Here is a 17,681-nt window from a genome sequence, read left to right on the forward strand (position 1 = left end):
CACACACACACACACACACACACACACACACACACACCAGACTCACTTGCACTCAGCATTTGTGATGTGGATTTCCCGCCAGAAGAAAGCTGGACTATTTGAACCCATCCAGCCTCGATGATGAAACTCAAGCAGATGAGTCACTGCTGAGCCTTCTTTCTTCTTTTGGAGGATTTTACATCCCCATGGCAGATTTGAAATAACATTTCTTTCAACAGTAAAGCGTAAAAAAACAGGAAAACATATTTTTGTGCCAAATGCTTTAAGTACAGATTAGTGCATGGGTTCACCCTCAGCTTTGGTTTTGGTAAATATCAGTTTATGTGCAGTGTGCGTGAGTGTGTAAGAACCATAATGAGCGTGATTTTAATTGTGTCCATAATATTCATCATAAGGTTCTCTGTAGTTGGTCGCGTGAGCACGAGGGATGGAGAAATCTTTGTCAGGATCGATTTCCTGAAACACACACAGAAACATATAATCACACATTCATCACGTCAGTGCGGTTATATCCCATGATAAACTGCGCTGTCATCAACCTTACAGTGTGACTTAGCCATAATTGCATCCAGTAGTGAAAGGTCACGCTGCTTAATTGCAGCGTGTGGAATCAGATTGTTAATCCTAATAGTTTATTACTCACTGTCATGGAGAATCCAGACTCGTAGGGTGATCGCAGCGATGGCTCAGCTCTCCTGCCTGAAGGGAGTCACACGATACAGTTAGCTAATTATTGTTAATTATCATATACTGTTCATCATGCAGGCCCACACAGAGCTGAGCTGACTGATGGTGGAATCGGTTCTATGATGTTAGACACCAGCTCCATATTCGTTTTGGCTTGGGGTTAAGTTTTATCACAGGGAATGGATTCTGTAATTACTGGCCAGACTTTGATTGTACAGTCAGATGGGATTTATACATTTTAACTGATCTGTTATTTGCAGAGGAAATGGTCAAAAAACTCCTTTGAAGCAAGGATAACAAGCCAGAGCTCAGTTTAATACACTCAAAGGTTTTGCTGCTACAGGCTGTCTTGGTCTGGTATGACCACTAGCTTATGGTGGCTAATGTTAGCAACCTTTAGATAAATATTATAGATCTTACTGTTGTTTTTTACAGATGAATAAATTGTTTGATGAATCAATTACACAGCCAACAGAAAATTAATTGGCAACTATCTAGATAACGGATTCCTTAGTCCTGTATGACAGTAAATTGAATATTGGACTAAACAAACAATGTGAAGACGTCCCCTTTGGCTGTGAAATTTCCCCTTTTTCCTCATCTATTTTATAGACTAAAATAATAGATTAATCGAGGAAATAATCAGCAGATGAAATAATATTGAAAATAATTGTTAGCTGCAGCTCTTGTCCTTGTCTGTCTCTGCCCCTGAGCCTAATTAACAGCCTTTCAATTAGCACTCAGTTTGGCTAATGAGGACAGCTTCTCACCTCTCTTGTTGTCACCATCAGTCTCAAAGCTCCCGTTTTCTTTCCCTTCCTTCGGGCTGTTCAGTCCTGGGATATCAGCACTGGGGCTGGTCCAGCCTGCAAAGCTCAGAGGGATATCCTTGGACCTGGCCTCCCCCCTGCAGAGGAAGGCGACCTGGGACAACCCATGCCCCACCAGTAACACCCAACCATTTGCCACCAAGGCGATGCTGATCACCGGGTCATCCCATCGCGGTCGACGGCCTAACTCGGGGTTTCCCCTGACGAGCATAGCGATCCACACCACCCAGATGCAGGCTGAGATCAACAGTGTGAGGAAGAGCAGTGTGGTCTGTGCCCTCCCCTGCAGGTAGCCGGCCCCTGTGTAACTGTAGCTGTATGTGAAGCAGGAGCGGCACAGGAAGTGCAAGGAGAGGATCAAGCTGAACGCCAGGAGGCACAGCACGTAGATCTGCAGCATGACAAATTCCTCCTGGCTGTACGTGCAAGGGTTCTTGTCACGGACCAGCACAAGGATCAGCCACTGGGTTGAGATGATGACCTGCACGGCGAAGAGCCCCAGGGCCAGGGCGGGTTCCCCCCAGCCCCGGGCAGCCGCGAAGCCCAGCAGAGCGAGGCAGCGGGCTAGCAGGCAGGAGAAAGCCAGGGAGAAGAGCACGCTGAAGAGGAAGAGCCTGGTGGGGCAGGTCTGAGGGGTGAGACGGATGATGAAGGAGAAGGTGGTGGCGAAGATCCCAGCTGTGGCCAACAAGAACATGGACATGCAGGCCACCGTGCCTCCGATGCTGCTGCGTTGTTGCTTTGAGGAAATACAGATCCACAGGGACCAGAGCAGCAGGCCTAAGAGGAGACCCATGCTGAGCAGGAAGCCTGAAGAGGCCAGGGTCTCCAGTACAATACCCCAAGTTGCCCGCCGGTCACACAGGTACCTATAGATGGGGTGCAGTCCTTTACCACAGCCCGGCACGCGCGACAGGGAGGTGGCATTTGAGGAAGAAGAGGAGGTGGTGGCTGGGATGATGGTTGTGGGATTGATTGAGCTGCTGTTGGCTGACTGGCATAGACAGCTGAGAGGGCCATAGAAGAAGAGGAGGAGTGGAAAAAGGGATTTGCCAGATAAAAAGGCCATTTTCATTTTTTGGGATCCACGTGGGGATTCAGTCCTTCCTTTTAAATGTCCTTTGATATGGAAGCTCTTTTCTCCTGAAAACAAAAAACACAAAACACTTCACTCGCATGTTTGACGGCAACGCCACCAACGAGTTGTACGAGTTTCCCAAAATACGTTAACAGCGTATTGACTGGCAGTGCAGAAACGAAAGGCAGGATAAGACAAGAGGTCACAGCGTAGAAAAGAAAGAGGGGAGAGCGGTTTGACAGCCAGAGTGAAGAGAGCGGGAGGAGGCAGTGCATAAACATGCCAGAACAAGGCTGGGGAGTGTGTTAGGCTGAGCCGAGAATGGAGTAAAAAACAACTGCAACCTGGAGGTGAGGTTGGGACAAAGCAACAGACATGAAATGTAACTTCTCTGCTACCACACACAAAGATACAGACATGGATTTGGGGTTTATTTGCAGCACAGACTGGCTGTGAGCGACAGACAGTCAGAGATATTCAGTCTTGATAGCCGATTTTCACTTCCTCCAGCCCATAGCAGAGCCTTTGTTTCGCCGTCACAGATTCAAATACGACCTTTTGGAGGCTTATCATCTGATAAATATGACCCAGGCTCTCAACTTTGCCCCCACGCTGGCCTACATTTGTGGAGGAGGTTATACAGGAGGGGAATCAATTTATTTTTAGACATTATTTCTACATTAAGGGCATGGCCGACAAACTCATTGCATAGAGTGTACAGAAATTCCAGAAATGTTATTATTCGAAAGAAAATAGCTGTACACGTTTGGTGACCTTGACTTGAAAAGTTAAAGCTACCACTCACAATAAGAGGTCAACTCCAGCTGGACCAAACCTTTCTAAACACAGAGGAACTTACCACTTATCCTTTGGGATGTGAGTCTAAACACTTCCAAATTCCACCTCTCAGTCCCGCTCCAAAAGTCTGGATCTGAAGCTCGCCTGGAAGCGTTGCAATAAAGATTTAGATATTTGGAGCTTCAGCGGCCGCTCAGTGAGAAGTCCCCGCACCTCCTATCCTGAGGATGTGTCCATGTCTTTATCGGCCCGAGGTAACACGAGGAGTACAAGGTGAGGAAGAGTGGGAAGCGATGAAGTCGTTGAGGTCTGAACTCAGTTGGAGAGAGGATTGTTTTCACCTCGAATCAAGAAGTCTGGCTAGAGCAAAGAAAGTTGCATCCCTACTCATACCTTCCTTTCAGATCGCTTTCTCTGACCCTCCCTCAGATAATAGGTGGGGCTCACACACCTGGAGGTGACGTCCCCCCCCCCCCCCACACACACACACACAGGGATGGAGCGTTCACCCCTCCCTCTTCATGAATTTCCATTTCCCATAAGAATTTGCATCCAGTTGCTACTTATCATGTGCTTTGTTGGGAGGATCTGGATCAAATGTGAGACATTCTGTCATGTGAAAGACATACTCAGAAGGGGTAAGAAGCACACTGTTGCAAGGGAGTTATGGTAAGAGCCCAGCTGACTCATCCCAGTCTCACCGGGACACAGAACAGGAGCAGCCATCACCTTAGTTACTTGTAAATCATAGCAACAACATTGGGATTCGTTGAGTTGGCTGCAGGGGTGTTGCGTCAAGAATACTGAGTGCTTTCAACTGTTGTCTTTTACAAGCCCATACGTAACACCGCAGCTCATGTCTGTACAAGCGCGGAGCTTAAAGGGTGTGTTCAGGTGAATCTTAAGTCACTCTTTAACTCTAAATTCACTCTGGTGTAAAACTCAGAAGGACAGAGATTTATCTTTCAACTCATCAAGCTTGTTTGTCGCAGGAGGAAACAGTGTGCACATGTAAGAGTGTGTGGTGTGCAACCACATTAATGTCCGTCCACTGAAAATATGAGGCACTGAAACTAAAGTCTCCCAGATGTGTCAGTTTAGACACCAGAGGAGTTCAAGCATGACATCATTTATTTTTAGTATCCCCAAAACAATCACGACGTCTCCGTTCTCTGTTGCTGTCATTAGGTTGGGCTGAATATGAAAGAAGGGAAACATATGCGTAAAGACAATCAGTCACGCATTGATACCAGATCGTTATTTGGAAAGAGAAACCATAGCAACCCAAGTCTCTGGGAATAGTTGTTGATGGGCTGTGTTGAAGGACGTTGTGTTTCTGTGGTGAATTTTGAGTCTTATTTTTCCAAACCATTTCTGTTCTTCCCATTTCTCGTCTTCTCAGCCACACCAGCAGCGGGAGTGTGGATGGTCTGTAGTCTGTCAGTCTGTCGGCCCACCACTTTGGGCCAGACTGAAGCACCTCAACAACTAGAGGAAGGATCGTTAAGACATTCTCTGCCTCTAGAGGATGAGCTCTAATGACTTTGACGATCAACTCTCAAAAACTATGAGATGGTACAGACATTCATATCTTTCATGCAGCAGCACCACCGTCAGGTCAAAATTTCAGTTTACCCATTACTTTGCTTGATGACCAAATGCCTGCAAAACTGATGATGTTCCCATCAGCACCAACTGTGCATCGTGTTTGATGCTAATTAGCTAATGTTAGCATGCTAACATGCATAACAAAGATAGTGACCCCTGGAAATGACAATGGTAACATGCTGAGGTTTAGTTTGTATAACACCTGCTAAACATCAGCATGTTAGCATGCTGCTAGCATGGTTTCAAAATTGTTACACATGGGTTTTCATCAGTACAAAAGGGTTATATTGTTCTATATAATGTCTAAAATATCATTTTCATCATAACTCCTAACTGTCTGAATATAGTAAGAGATTGACTTCAGTGCACAGTTTGAGCTCGATAGCTTACTTAGTAGGCCGACCAGCAGATCTGGATTTGTTTTCCTTGTGAGATGAGAGGAATGACTTGTTATGTGACATTTGCAAAGGCGAACACCATGGTTTGTTTTCCATTTCCAACTAAAAGCCTTGTGGGAGTGTGTTGATTTCAGGAAGCCTTAAAATGAGCTTTAATTACTATTAGATGTACTCAGACAGCATTGTAGTCAAGACACAGGAGGAATGTCATCAATTTGAGTTCGATGACTGCTGGAAAGTAATGTCATGTGGTTCCTTATCCAAGGTCTTTATCAGTGATTTCAAATCATGATTGTTTCCCTTTGTTTGGCATGCTTTCACTTTTTCTTTTTAACTTTTACTAAGTGTTCCAGAAAAGAAAGAGACAGACAACACAAGTACTCAAAATAAACACATTTTACTGCGTCTATCAGGACATACCAGTTCACAGTGCAACGCAAAACATTTATGTCATTGGTTTCTCTAAGGAGGGGCGTGGGTTCAGATAGCAGCAAGGAGAGAGAGACTTGGGACAAAAGGGATTTCATCCTCCATGATCGTGTGAAAGTGCATTGTCGTTGACACCATTACAGCATATTACACGCTCTCCTTGCATCCCTTGGTGTTTACAGCACCCTTGCGCACAAGGAATAGAAAATACAATGCAAAATAAAAGAGGGAGGAAGTACAAAAGGTAGGATGGAAGACAAGGTAAAAAGGTTCAACTCTGAGAACAAAATATTTACATTTTAATAGACAGCTAGAAGCAAATACAGGCTAGTATTAACTAGTGTTTTGCTTGCGTCCATTGCCGTGGGTTAGGAGTGGCAGAGGGAGAGAGGGGAGTCCAGATGAGGAGGGAGGAGAAGTCAGGAGAAGACTACTGTAGATGGATGAAGGGAGAGGGAGTCAGGTATGTGGAGTTCTTTTTCTCGTCTTCTCATTTCAAATATATAGAATATACACAGTATCATATGATAATAATATAAAAATAAGAACATTCTTATGCTTTCCATCCGCTGAGTGGAGTGAAGCATGAGGTAGATAGACGAGAGGGCATTAGGGGGTTTGCTGGCAGCCTTATCATGGTGTGCCAAGCTGAGGTGGAGAGAAGGCAGGGTGGAGAGGATTAGACTTAGGAGAGGTACAGGCAGGCAAGGAAGGCAGGAGGCAGCAGGTTTAAATGATGCCGTATTTGGCCAAGTCGCTGAGCTCCATGTCGCCAAAGGCTTCCCATGGGCACACCACTGTGATGTCTGTGCCAAGACCCTCCATGCCGGGGATATCGTCACCAAAGCTGGAGAAGAGAAACAGGCAGGTGAGTGGCCGTGGTTATTGAACATGATCTGATTTGACTTTTTGCATTTAATGCATATATATATTCATAAATATAATGCAAATGTTTTTTTTACCCCTTCTGGCCTGGTTTGGGGGCCTTGCTCTTGAATGTGCGGGTCTGCCTCTGCTTGAACTTGGGTGGTCCCTTCTTGGGTGTGGTGGGGCCAGTGGCTCCACCAGGGGCCAGGGCGCTTCCTGCAGGGGGGCTGGCGTTCATTTCAGATGAGGATGACTGAAAGACAGAAGACATTTTTGAAAAAGTGTCATTGCACATGCGTTTCCTCAGAGATCACAGTTTTCTCTTGCAGCTTCCTCTGCCTTCTCCTCTTCGGTCCTCAGCCCCCCACCCTCTCTCTCTCTCTCTCCCTCTCTCTCCCTCTCTCTCTCTCTTTCTCTCTCACTCCCTCTCTCTCTCTGCTGTCCTCTGTTAATCCTGTTTCCTTCCACCTCCCAAAGCCAGTCAGTGGAGATTATGCAGATTAGTTTAAATAGACAGATCAGCTCTAATCCCACTCTGATTTACAGTGGACTAATTGCCCTTCTTGAACAGGGATGCCAACCCTGAACTTTTACATTATGTTGATGTTTGGTAGTTTACATATCAAACATTAAAATAATAAATTATCTATTACAGTCACATCATCAGTAAACCTCCATTGCACAGGTGTCTTGTTCATTTAGTGCTGCTGCATCAACCTGAAAGTATCAAAACATAACTCATGGGGTTGTTTTTTATGCTGTTTGTCCTCATCTCAAACCCGATCTTAAGCAGTATCCTTCCCATCTAGATCTAGTTCTCACCCCTCTTCCTCTGACTGCTGACACTGGTAATCCTGTTAAGGTAATTTGACAAAGGTGGAAAACACCCTGGTTTGGCACGTTATATAACTCAAATGTGTGTGTCGTCTGCATCAGCAGCAGCAGATGTAGACTGGACAGGGTCACAGAGGCTCCACCTTTCTGCTCTCATGTGTAGAGATCTGTGAAGCTGAGCTGTGGAGACGCTGCCCAACGTGTTGTTGGCCATCTGTCGCTGTGATGGTTGCCCTTAAAGTCAATCCTCTTTACACACACCTGTTCCCTCCTCTAAGTTGCTATTCATGTCTTTTAAGACTTTTTTTTTTTAACTATTGCATTTCTGATCTTGACTGCATCAACACTTCAACCTACAATTTGGTAGTTTGCTATCCCCTTTTAGCCATTGAAATTGTAACATCAAAGCACCTTGCTTGCACAGGATAAATAGAAAATGTTATAGTGTTCACTCAAGTTCAAATCCCTTGTGATTGTCATTCAAGATGTTCCTTGTGTCAGTCTACAGTTTTAGCAAACAATGCACAAACGCATACCTGCATTCAAGCCATCATCACCATCCGAGTCTAACTCATCCTCATCTGAATTCTTGCTTTCTTCTCTGTCTGTTAGCTCAGTGCAGACATGACTCATTTTTAGCATTAACCAGTCCACAAGTAGTTACTATTGCCAATTTGGCACCATGGAAACATCATCAAGTTGTATCTTGAATCAGCAGCTGTTATAATGAAGGTAGACTGTAAATTTGAATGATTTCAGTAGAAAGCCAGAGTTTGTTCTCACCTGTTGTTACAGATATCCTAAAGGCCACCGATCTCTGCTCAGAGCTGATTCTTTCTTCTTGAGTTTGTATAGTGCGTTGCCTGTGTTGTGCTTTTATATCATCTCTAATCCCCACATCCTCCTCTTTCCAGTCACATGGTCACCGGAAAAGGTCAGCCAAACTTCACCACCAAGCCAGCACCTTGTCCCCCTCCTCCCCTCCCTGAATCCCAAGTGTCCTTGTTCCCATCACCCCACCCACCGCTGCCCTCCCGCACCTGCTGTGGTGGGGAGGCGGTGCAGCCTACTGGGTAGACGGTGTCAAAGATCAATCTGGAAGGATTTGATCGGGCTTATCCCTCTAAACCTCAGCACGCCTGCATTTAGCTTTAGAGGAGACGACCTGCTGGTCTCGTTTCAGGTCCATGTGAGATGCTGGTTTCACATGTGGGATGTTGTGGACTGTTGGTCCAGTGTAGCCACCAGTTGATCAATAAGTAAACTGTTATACTATAATATTTCAACATTTCAAGTATCCTTTGAGGAGCAACATTACACTTGTAACTTGTGACTTCCATGAAAACAAGTCACTTCCTCCTCCTATCATAGCAGTTGCATGTTTGGATTGTGAGTAGAGGATATTTTGACTTCTTAATTCTTAAATGTTTTTGATAAACCGCTGCTTTAATCAGGTTTTGGCTCTGAGCTGTAGTGCCAAGCTGCTGGACATTTCCAGATGTACAAATGTTCTCATTGTTCTACCAAAAAGTATAGATGAACTTGTTATACCATCGACTACACATGACAAGTCAAAAGGTTTGTCATTTTTTTCACTTTCAGCTTTAAGCACACCTCAGTTCCCAAGTCTTCCTTCCAAATGAGAGTTAATTACATGTCTATTTGCGTCTAAGCTTGACAGCATGGGTTTGGCACCTTCGCTGTAAGAGAGCACTGCGGCCACTTTGGGAGGGCCTGTGCTGCAGTAATTAAACTGATAAACACCAGTCATAGATCTCGAAGACCAAATTCAAACAACTGGTTTAGTTCTGACAGTGTTTTGCATTTGGTTGTGGGAGGAAACGCCTTCACACTGAACCAATATGCCTCACATAGTTCTTCTTGTAGTGATAGTTTTTTCATTTTATTGCCTATATTTAATGAACAAACGAGGTTAACTGACAAGAGTTTAGGATGTGTATGTGCCTGGCCTGATCTGTAACATCATCATCATTCACCATCATCATACCCTGCGTGAGGAAAAGATCAGAATTCTACCTCTACGCTTGAGTGAAATCGATTTGGCCTGCGTGTGCGGAAAATGTTGAACTGAAGGGAGGATCCTGGATTAGCTGGTTTGGAAGCAGGACAGATACTGAGAAAAAGCCATGACACAACCACAGAGCGCTGAAGGGAAGTTGCGTAAGCAGACATTCTTGTCTGAATTCCATCTTTTGAAATTCGAGAAACATTTACAGGCTTTAATACCAGCTCACACAGACACAGGGAAACATGCCGACTCTACACAGAAGGCCCCGGTCACCTTTCTTCAGATCAGTTATCTGATTTATATCGTTTGATTGATGGTGCTGCCTCCTTGTTTCATTCTTTTGTTCTTCATTTCCTCCATTCATGCATTTGTTTCTTTCCTTACCTTGCAGTCTATCTTGAATTCTTAGATATATTCAATACATTTTCATGGGAGATAAAGCCAAGAAGGCAGCATCACATCAAACTACCGACACACTGTACATGACACTCGAGCTAAAAGCTAATTAGCATAAAATTAAATGACCCAAAGATAAAAATTTGTAACAAAATGAGCAACTTGTTGAGCAATCACCTCCCTGAAACATCCCCACGGGGTGATGGCACAACCCTCCTAAGTACAACTACATCCTTAATGGCTGTAATTATTAATCACAGTTATTAAATATCTACCCAGTTTGTAGCTTTTACAGTCATATATTCTCTCCAGCTCATTAATTCAAGTGAAAATGGAAGCAAGGCTCATTAAGTGGAGATTAGGGTTATCTGGGTTTTCAGGATGATGATGAAAGGTAAGGTAGTTTTCAAAGATGAATGTAGCATCCTTTCGCAATGAAAACCTTCATTTATTTTGCAAAGCGACTTCATTATTTTCTATTTCATACACTGGTTTGGGATTCGGGTCGATCTCATGCTGCACACTGATCAGCATCAGGGTTTTTGAGGGCAGTCTGTTCAGGTAAAATGGGCACCTGGCCATAAAAGAGGACAGGACAATGGTTAAAGCCTCTTTGACAGTATGTAGGGTGGATATAGGAAGGAGCTGGCCTCAAAACAAAGTAGACCATAGATATAGGATGTAATAGTCTATAAGTAGGGAGTACCCTAGTGAGCAGCAGGTCTGTGCCATCAGGATCATCACATCACAGATCTACTGACTCTGGGCCCTGTGCTGAAAATGTTGACATCTCGTTTCAGTGCAGACTTATGAAACTCTTCATGCAGGCAGATAATTAGCAAAACACACCTCAGCTAAAAGTAACAACAATGAACTGAACTGAACTGTACAGCATGTCTGTGCAGTGTTGACATCTCTGGATTGTAGGTCAATATGTCAGTCTTTGAGCCGACCCTTCCTCCGTCTGCGTACAGCGCGCTAATACTTAGGCTGCTAATTAGATTAACGAAGGGCCTCAGGACTGAAAAATAACACAGGGGCAGCAACATGAAGCGCTGTGTGTGTGTGTGTGTGTGTGTGTGTGTGTGTGTGTGTGTGTGTGTGTGTGTGTGTGTGTGTGTGTGTGTGTGTGTGTGTGTGTGTGTGTGTGTGTGTGTGTGTGTGTGTGTGTGTGTGTGTGTTATGTGCTCAGCTTCACAGGCAGAATTTTGTATGTAAACATGAGGTTAGTATGACTTCAAGTGACAAATGTGTTCTTTCATGAAGCTCAAGAATTCGTGTGTGTGTGTGTGTGTGTGTGTGTGTGTGTGTGTGTGTGTGTGTGTGTGTGTGTGTGTGTGTGTGTGTGTGTTCAAAGGAAGCCGTTTTCTTTTTACGTCCAAGCTCTTTGGCTCGAGGGGAATGATCTATGGGATGTATGGAGTTTGGGGTTTGCTTTGACTCTACAGAGTCTCAGAGAGACCACAGGCGACTATTCTCGGCATATGAACACATTCATTTTTCTCTTAAATCAGAAAGGGTCTAGACATGACTGAACCTCTGTGCCTCTTTGAACTCCATCGCTGAACCCATGCTTTATGTCCAAGACAAATTTATATGTTTGAATCCCAAGCCATCTCCCCAAAAATAGGAAAATGTGACCATTAGGACAAACAGATTTTTTTTTTTTTTTTAAAGCTAGAATTAGGGTATTAGGCACCAAACACATCAACATTCACTAAGTGTCCAGTCAGCTCCTCACTGGATCCACTAATGGTGAAATATAAGCTGCTTTCCCAGCAGCTTTGTATGGCTAAATAATGACCCATCTTTGGTGTGGCCTGCGCTTGTGGTTACTGTAAGATACAGGAAATGGTCTTAATAAAGATAACTCTGCTAAATTATGGGTGGAGAGAGACTGTACATTCCAAACCCTCATATTTCACAGCAGAAACGCAAAAGTACAGCTAAACACAGCTTCCATCAGAGCTTTGAGAAGGAGCGTGACACAGAAGAAGTGCATGCAGCCATAGAACAACACTGTCAGAGCGCATGAATATGGTGCAGCAGAGAAGTGGATTATGCTGGAGGCGGGAATCAAGAGGTATTAATGGATGTTCTGTTTATCACCATTGGAGGCACTTTTCAAGACAAACTGCAAAGGCACCTTTCAAGCCTTCAAAGGGTGAGTGTTAAAAGATCAGTTTACATTACCTGTGCATAATGTAGCACATCGGCTAATAATAGTCGTGAACCACACGTGTCCTAACATGCCAGTCATAACATGTCTGCCCCATATGAATAGGGTCATAGAGCTCACACTGTCTGGTTTGCTGGTGAATATGAGGTCAGATGGTGGCGGTGGACCATTATTACTGTTGACATGTTGACGTGTTCAGACAGCAATGTACAGCAGATCACATACAGCCTACTTTAAACACGAGACACTTCCTAATCCCATTTGAACACTTGCTAGACACTGACCTTTGACTTGAGCACTGCACACTCATATACTGAGTCAGTGGTTCCCAACCTTTTATTTTATTCCAGATATACCCCCGCAGGCCCATCAAATAAACTACAAAAGCCCTTCATCAGCACCAGCAGTCATGTCCTGAATGTGTTTGATTGAACTGAGTTGAACCAGCAAAGCTGCATCACTTGTGGTGATCAAACTGCATGAACAATCACATGTAGATCATGTAGGTCTGTGTATGATTCAGCTGCAGCTGATCCCTCACAAACAGCTCCTGTTTTACATGAGACACTGTGACTGCAGTCAGCTCTAAATAAGACTTATGAGATGGGAGATGACATTTGGCTGCTTCTGATTATTTGTGTAAACAATTAACCTGAGATCTTGTTGCTGCATTAAAATGAGATCAAAATCTTAACACCTGCTTTTCTTCTTTTCTTTTCTTTCTTTCTTTTTTTTTTTTTTACATTAGTCATTTTTATTCCAGTTCAGTCAGTATCCACAGGCCTCCCTCCCTCCCTCCCTCTCTCATGATTGAAATTCCATGAAAGGGCTTGCAGAAATTCACTTCAAATCCAACTAATGATTTTTCTCATTCATGCATGGACATCAGCTGCGCCTCCTTAAGCTTTGAAGTGCGAAATCCCTTCAGTTTTAGCCTAAATCTTTTACTTTCATGGCAACTGGCAAATTTCTTTCATATGTGGATTTGCCTGTAGTAAATATATTCATTTTCATTCGATTTGATTAACAGGATTTTTCCATGAATGATATATTTCCGTTTAAGAGCAAAATTTCGGTCTCATAGTATCGCCCTGCTGTTGAATAAGCATTTAAAGAATATGTTATTTTGTTCTTATAAATCATCATATTCTGTTGACTTGACAGCATACTGGCGAAGGTCATCTATTTTCAGTAATGCATAACTTTATTTGACCGACTTGCCTTGCAAAGTGGTTAAATTGATCACCATTTTGAGGGGGAGAGTTAACCTATTTTAATATTTTCTTTCTCATTTTTCAAGTAAACACTGGCACCTTTTTACTGTAATAATAAATGGTCAATTTGTCCTTGTCATTGCTGCAGTAAAAAATCTATTTCTGTTTTTGGTATCTTTCCAGGGACACTAGGAATTTTCCTTTGTGTGTCAATGTTATGTAAGGCTTTGAGAAGCCAGTGTGCTGAACTAATTGGACACCGGGAAGAATTCTCTGAAGGGCAGATTGACCTGAATCTCATTTCATAGGCTTACGTCGTTTGTCGTCATGAGGCATTTCTCAAGACATTTTCTGGAACTGTGTGATTCTTGTTTTCCTCCGTCACAGAGCACAGGTTCTTTTGGAGAATTGTGTTGTCGTTTGTCCATAGAGTATCTGTCAGGTGAAAATCATATAAAAGGCATGAATAAACTCATTTTACTTCGAATCTAAACTTGCACTCACCAACTAAACAAAAAAACATTTATGTTTAATTTATATTTTCCACAGCATCCCAACTTTTTTGGAATCTGGGTTTTAAAATCTGTTATCTGTAAATACACATATAGAGATACAGTATGTGCATGTAGGTCAGAGCCTTCTCCACAGCAAAGGATTCCAGCATGATTTCTGTTCTGAGGTGTCGTATCAAGACACAAATGGCTCCTATATCATCATACTGAAGCTTGTCATTTAGAATTTTTTGCACTCCTTTCCACTTTAGGGGGAAGAAAATCACTCTTCCCTTTTGATTCTCATGTGTGCTCATGCCTTGTAGCTACAGTGAAAGTGTCATTATCTGGCTGGCACTTCGCCAAACTATCCCCGATTTCCTCCAAAAGTTCTCGGCAAGCCTCAAAAAATTGCGATTACGGTGCATAAATGCAGAACTTTTCACAGAGGAGTCATAGCCATAAAATCCTGTTATTTTTTGCCTCACACACTGAGGTGAGCTGCGAGCTACATGTGCAGCAGCAAGTATGTGGGTGTGCAATTATTAATGTGCCATATTTCATTTGAGGCAGGAATGAAAACACTGTGCAAAAGGAAAGGAAGGAGGCAGTGGACAACTTAGCTATCCTGCAGCCATAGCAAAGTCAGAATATAAAACAGGAGAAGACACATTGAGATTCATGTTGCACAGCGTTGCTATTTGTTGAAACCTGACCTGTATGTTATGAATCAGAACTGAAAGCAAGGACAAAATGAGAAATTGATTTTACTGTTATTTTCTGAATGGGAAATCTTGTGCCTCACTGGTTGTGCAATGTTGCATCAAAATACAATGATGTTGACGATATTCATCATCTTTGTCTAGCATGTCAGAATGCTGACATTTACTAATTAGCGCCCAGTCTTAAAGGAATAGTTGCTGCAAAACAACAGGCAGAGAAATAGACCTCCCTGCACATCTTTTGGCCACATCAATTTCATACACACGAAGTGCAACAGCGAAAACATGAGACTGAGGAGGGCTCGACATGAGTGAAGAGTCTCACTGTGGAGACAATCACACCGGCTGAGGGGATGAGCACAGAAAATCTTAGAAAGATGGACCAACAGAGAGGACAGGAAGAGGCTTCCCCTCCAGCCTTCCTCGTTATTTGAAGATGAAATAACACACAGAGCAGAGAGGGAGGTAGTTGGAGGCACGGACAGATTTGTTATGCATCCATCATCCTTCATCTGCATTTTTACACAACTTCAACCCCATAACAAATAAATGACATTTTATATGTTTTCCGTCCTTGCTTACATTTGAATCCCCAAGGGCACAGCGGACAGTATCTTAGCTGCAGTGAAAACCCATTTATATATAATCCTAGGAACATGTACATCATCCGTGAGGTGTGGGAATAAAAAAGGGCTGAGATTTGTTCAGATATAAGAGAGATAATCACATGGACTCAGAATAAAATTGACCTGACGAGGGAAGCATTTGGTTTTTCATCCTCCTGAAAAGCAAAAGCTCTCCCTCCACACTTTGGGATGCCCACGTAGTGATAGTAGTCGAGCCAACTGCTCAGAGTGGGCGTAGAGCAAGAGAGAAAGGTTTGGAAAGACAGAGAGCACAGGAGACGGAAACAGTGAAAGTGAGGTACAGTGGATTTGAAAAGAGAGGGACGAGTGGATCGAGTGAGGCTGAGAGAGGGAGCTGGAGCTGTAATCTAGGCTTTAAGGCTTCCACTGGCATTAAGGGAGGACACTTAGATTGGAGCGATGAGCCTTTTCTCCTCTGAGGGACAGACTAATTGGATATCACCAAATCAGAGAGCCTGACGTTGTCATGACACAGGACAGGATAGTGGAGGTGGATGATGCTCACACGAGCTGGAAAGCAGTGGAAACGGCATTAATAGCAATTAATAGAGGCTGGTGATGCTGAGGCAACCCAGGGACAGAAATACACACACGCAAGCGCACAAAACACACACTCATATACAGGCTACTGTGGCGCAAGTGCATGATTTAATTAAGCTTGCATACACACAAGCAAAGTCAGACACATGCTTTCATGTCAGCGTACACACACTGTACAGAGGAGGAAACGGGAGGAGCGTGTCAGGGATTAATGTGTTTCCCTTCGTGTTGGCATGCGTAACACGTCAGAAGAATGAATGCTCCTGCTGTAATTAGATTTCTCATTGCCTGCATATCACACACATCTCAGGCAGGAGAGCAGCGCTGCCTGACAGTCAGGCCATTGCACAGCCACAAAAAGCTGCGAGGCAAGCAAAGGTGGGAGCACAACAGAGAATGGATAATGCAGAAAAAGAGCAATAAAAGATTAAAGGAAGAGGGTTGATTGGAGGAGAAGTAAGGAAGTAAAAGGTTATTCAGTGTGGCAAGTGCTCCGAGGCATCCCTTAGAGATTTTGAGCACTGGAACGATAAAACACAGCCTCACTGAGGGGAAATTAGTCCTTTGAGTCAATGTGATGTGATTTTATGTTCTGCAGTGTCACACAGTCATGTCTCAGTCTTCTATCACCCACAGCGTGTGACTCGAGCGCTCCTGCAGCTCCCTGCATCTCCGGTCCCTTTAATTTGACTTTGTGCACGTTTCCTGTGCTTTCTCTGCCTGCAGACCTGATAAATGCTGCATTCATTTCTGGACTGGAATGAAAGGGAATGATACATGAAAAGGGAAAAGCTTATTTATTACTGCCACATATTTACTGTATGAAAAAGGCAAACGAAGAAAACATGAAGGAGTAAGCTGCTGTTCAATGCCATAAATGTTTAGCATTAACAATAAATGGACTTACTTGTCTGCTGCACACACCATGTGAGCTTTTAATTGGAATATCTGTTTATGTGTTCAACATATTTCTTAAAAACACACACAGTTCTCTCCACCCTCTCTCTCTCTCTCTCTCTCTCTCTCTCTCTCTCACACACACACACACACACACACACACACACACACACACACACACACACACACACACACGTTGGATCACTTTTCGTGCCTGTTGTTGCTGCATAACTTGATATACCGCTAATGAACAAGATTAATGCTTATTTGTGTGTTTGTCTTTGGTTGTAGCCCATAAATTCACAGTCTGTTCAGCATCATTATTCAGCACCATGCATACGAGGCAGGATATGCCCTTGGCTAGCTAAGCATCCCATCTTCAGCAGGCAGTGTAGTAATGTACTCATTAATACTTCACAAAGTCTGCAACAGTGTGATGCAGTGATTGCTGCTTCCAGGCAGTGATTAAACCCCAGGAAGCAGTGCAATATACCTTATAGATCCTATGTGTTGAGAGTTGTGAGCTGTGAGATAATGAACACCATGTTGAGCGTTTTAAATTAGAAAACAAATCCTGTCACCTCAGACAGAACACTTGGATCTGGCCCATGAATTTATCTCTGAAATGTTACACTCACGGCTGAGTTACTGTACAGAAGTACATGGACACAGGCCCAGGGGGTCAGGGGGTCCTCGACCAGAGCCTCTGTTTGAAGTTATTGTTAACGTTTTATTGTTGAAAAGTCAAAAATTTCAGATATTTCTTTAATGGTTTCTTAGTGTACTGTAGTAGTAACTATAATATCTGCAGAGGAGTGTCACTGTGGATTGTTTGTGGCAGGACGTTTTGGACAAGGGTCAGACAGCGGGTGATTCTAAACATGCTGCCTTTTTTTCAACCAACAGCTGCTTCACCTGCAAAATGTAACTGTAGGAGACCCAAAATCACACTGAACAATCACAGAGATGTAAAATGAACACAAAGAGACACAAAACAACTAAAAAGAGACACTAAATGACCACAAAGACAGACAAAA

At 43.5% G+C, this 17,681-nt stretch overlaps 2 protein-coding genes across 2 annotated transcripts; both read right to left on the reverse strand.

The window, feature by feature from the left end:
- Positions 1-22: 22 nt before the first annotated feature.
- On the reverse strand, positions 23-3,776 carry LOC139343039 (retinoic acid-induced protein 3). Its single transcript, XM_070980427.1, has 4 exons — positions 3,455-3,776; positions 1,458-2,660; positions 644-699; positions 23-456 (listed from the first exon to the last, which is right to left on the reverse strand). The coding sequence occupies exons 2-4, from the start codon at positions 2,590-2,592 to the stop codon at positions 367-369; spliced, it is 1,281 nt and encodes a 426-aa protein (XP_070836528.1). The 5' UTR covers positions 2,593-2,660; positions 3,455-3,776; the 3' UTR covers positions 23-366.
- Positions 3,777-5,777: 2,001 nt separating this feature from the next.
- On the reverse strand, positions 5,778-8,406 carry pde6hb (phosphodiesterase 6H, cGMP-specific, cone, gamma, paralog b). The gene is made up of 3 exons (XM_070980448.1): positions 8,313-8,406; positions 6,791-6,948; positions 5,778-6,675 (listed from the first exon to the last, which is right to left on the reverse strand). Exons 2-3 carry the CDS (start codon positions 6,931-6,933, stop codon positions 6,558-6,560), a joined length of 261 nt encoding a protein of 86 aa, XP_070836549.1. The 5' UTR covers positions 6,934-6,948; positions 8,313-8,406; the 3' UTR covers positions 5,778-6,557.
- Between the last annotated feature and the right edge of the window lie 9,275 nt (positions 8,407-17,681).

Source organism: Chaetodon trifascialis, chromosome 15, assembly GCF_039877785.1.
Source record: "Chaetodon trifascialis isolate fChaTrf1 chromosome 15, fChaTrf1.hap1, whole genome shotgun sequence".
NCBI classification, from domain to species: Eukaryota; Metazoa; Chordata; class Actinopteri; order Chaetodontiformes; family Chaetodontidae; genus Chaetodon; species Chaetodon trifascialis.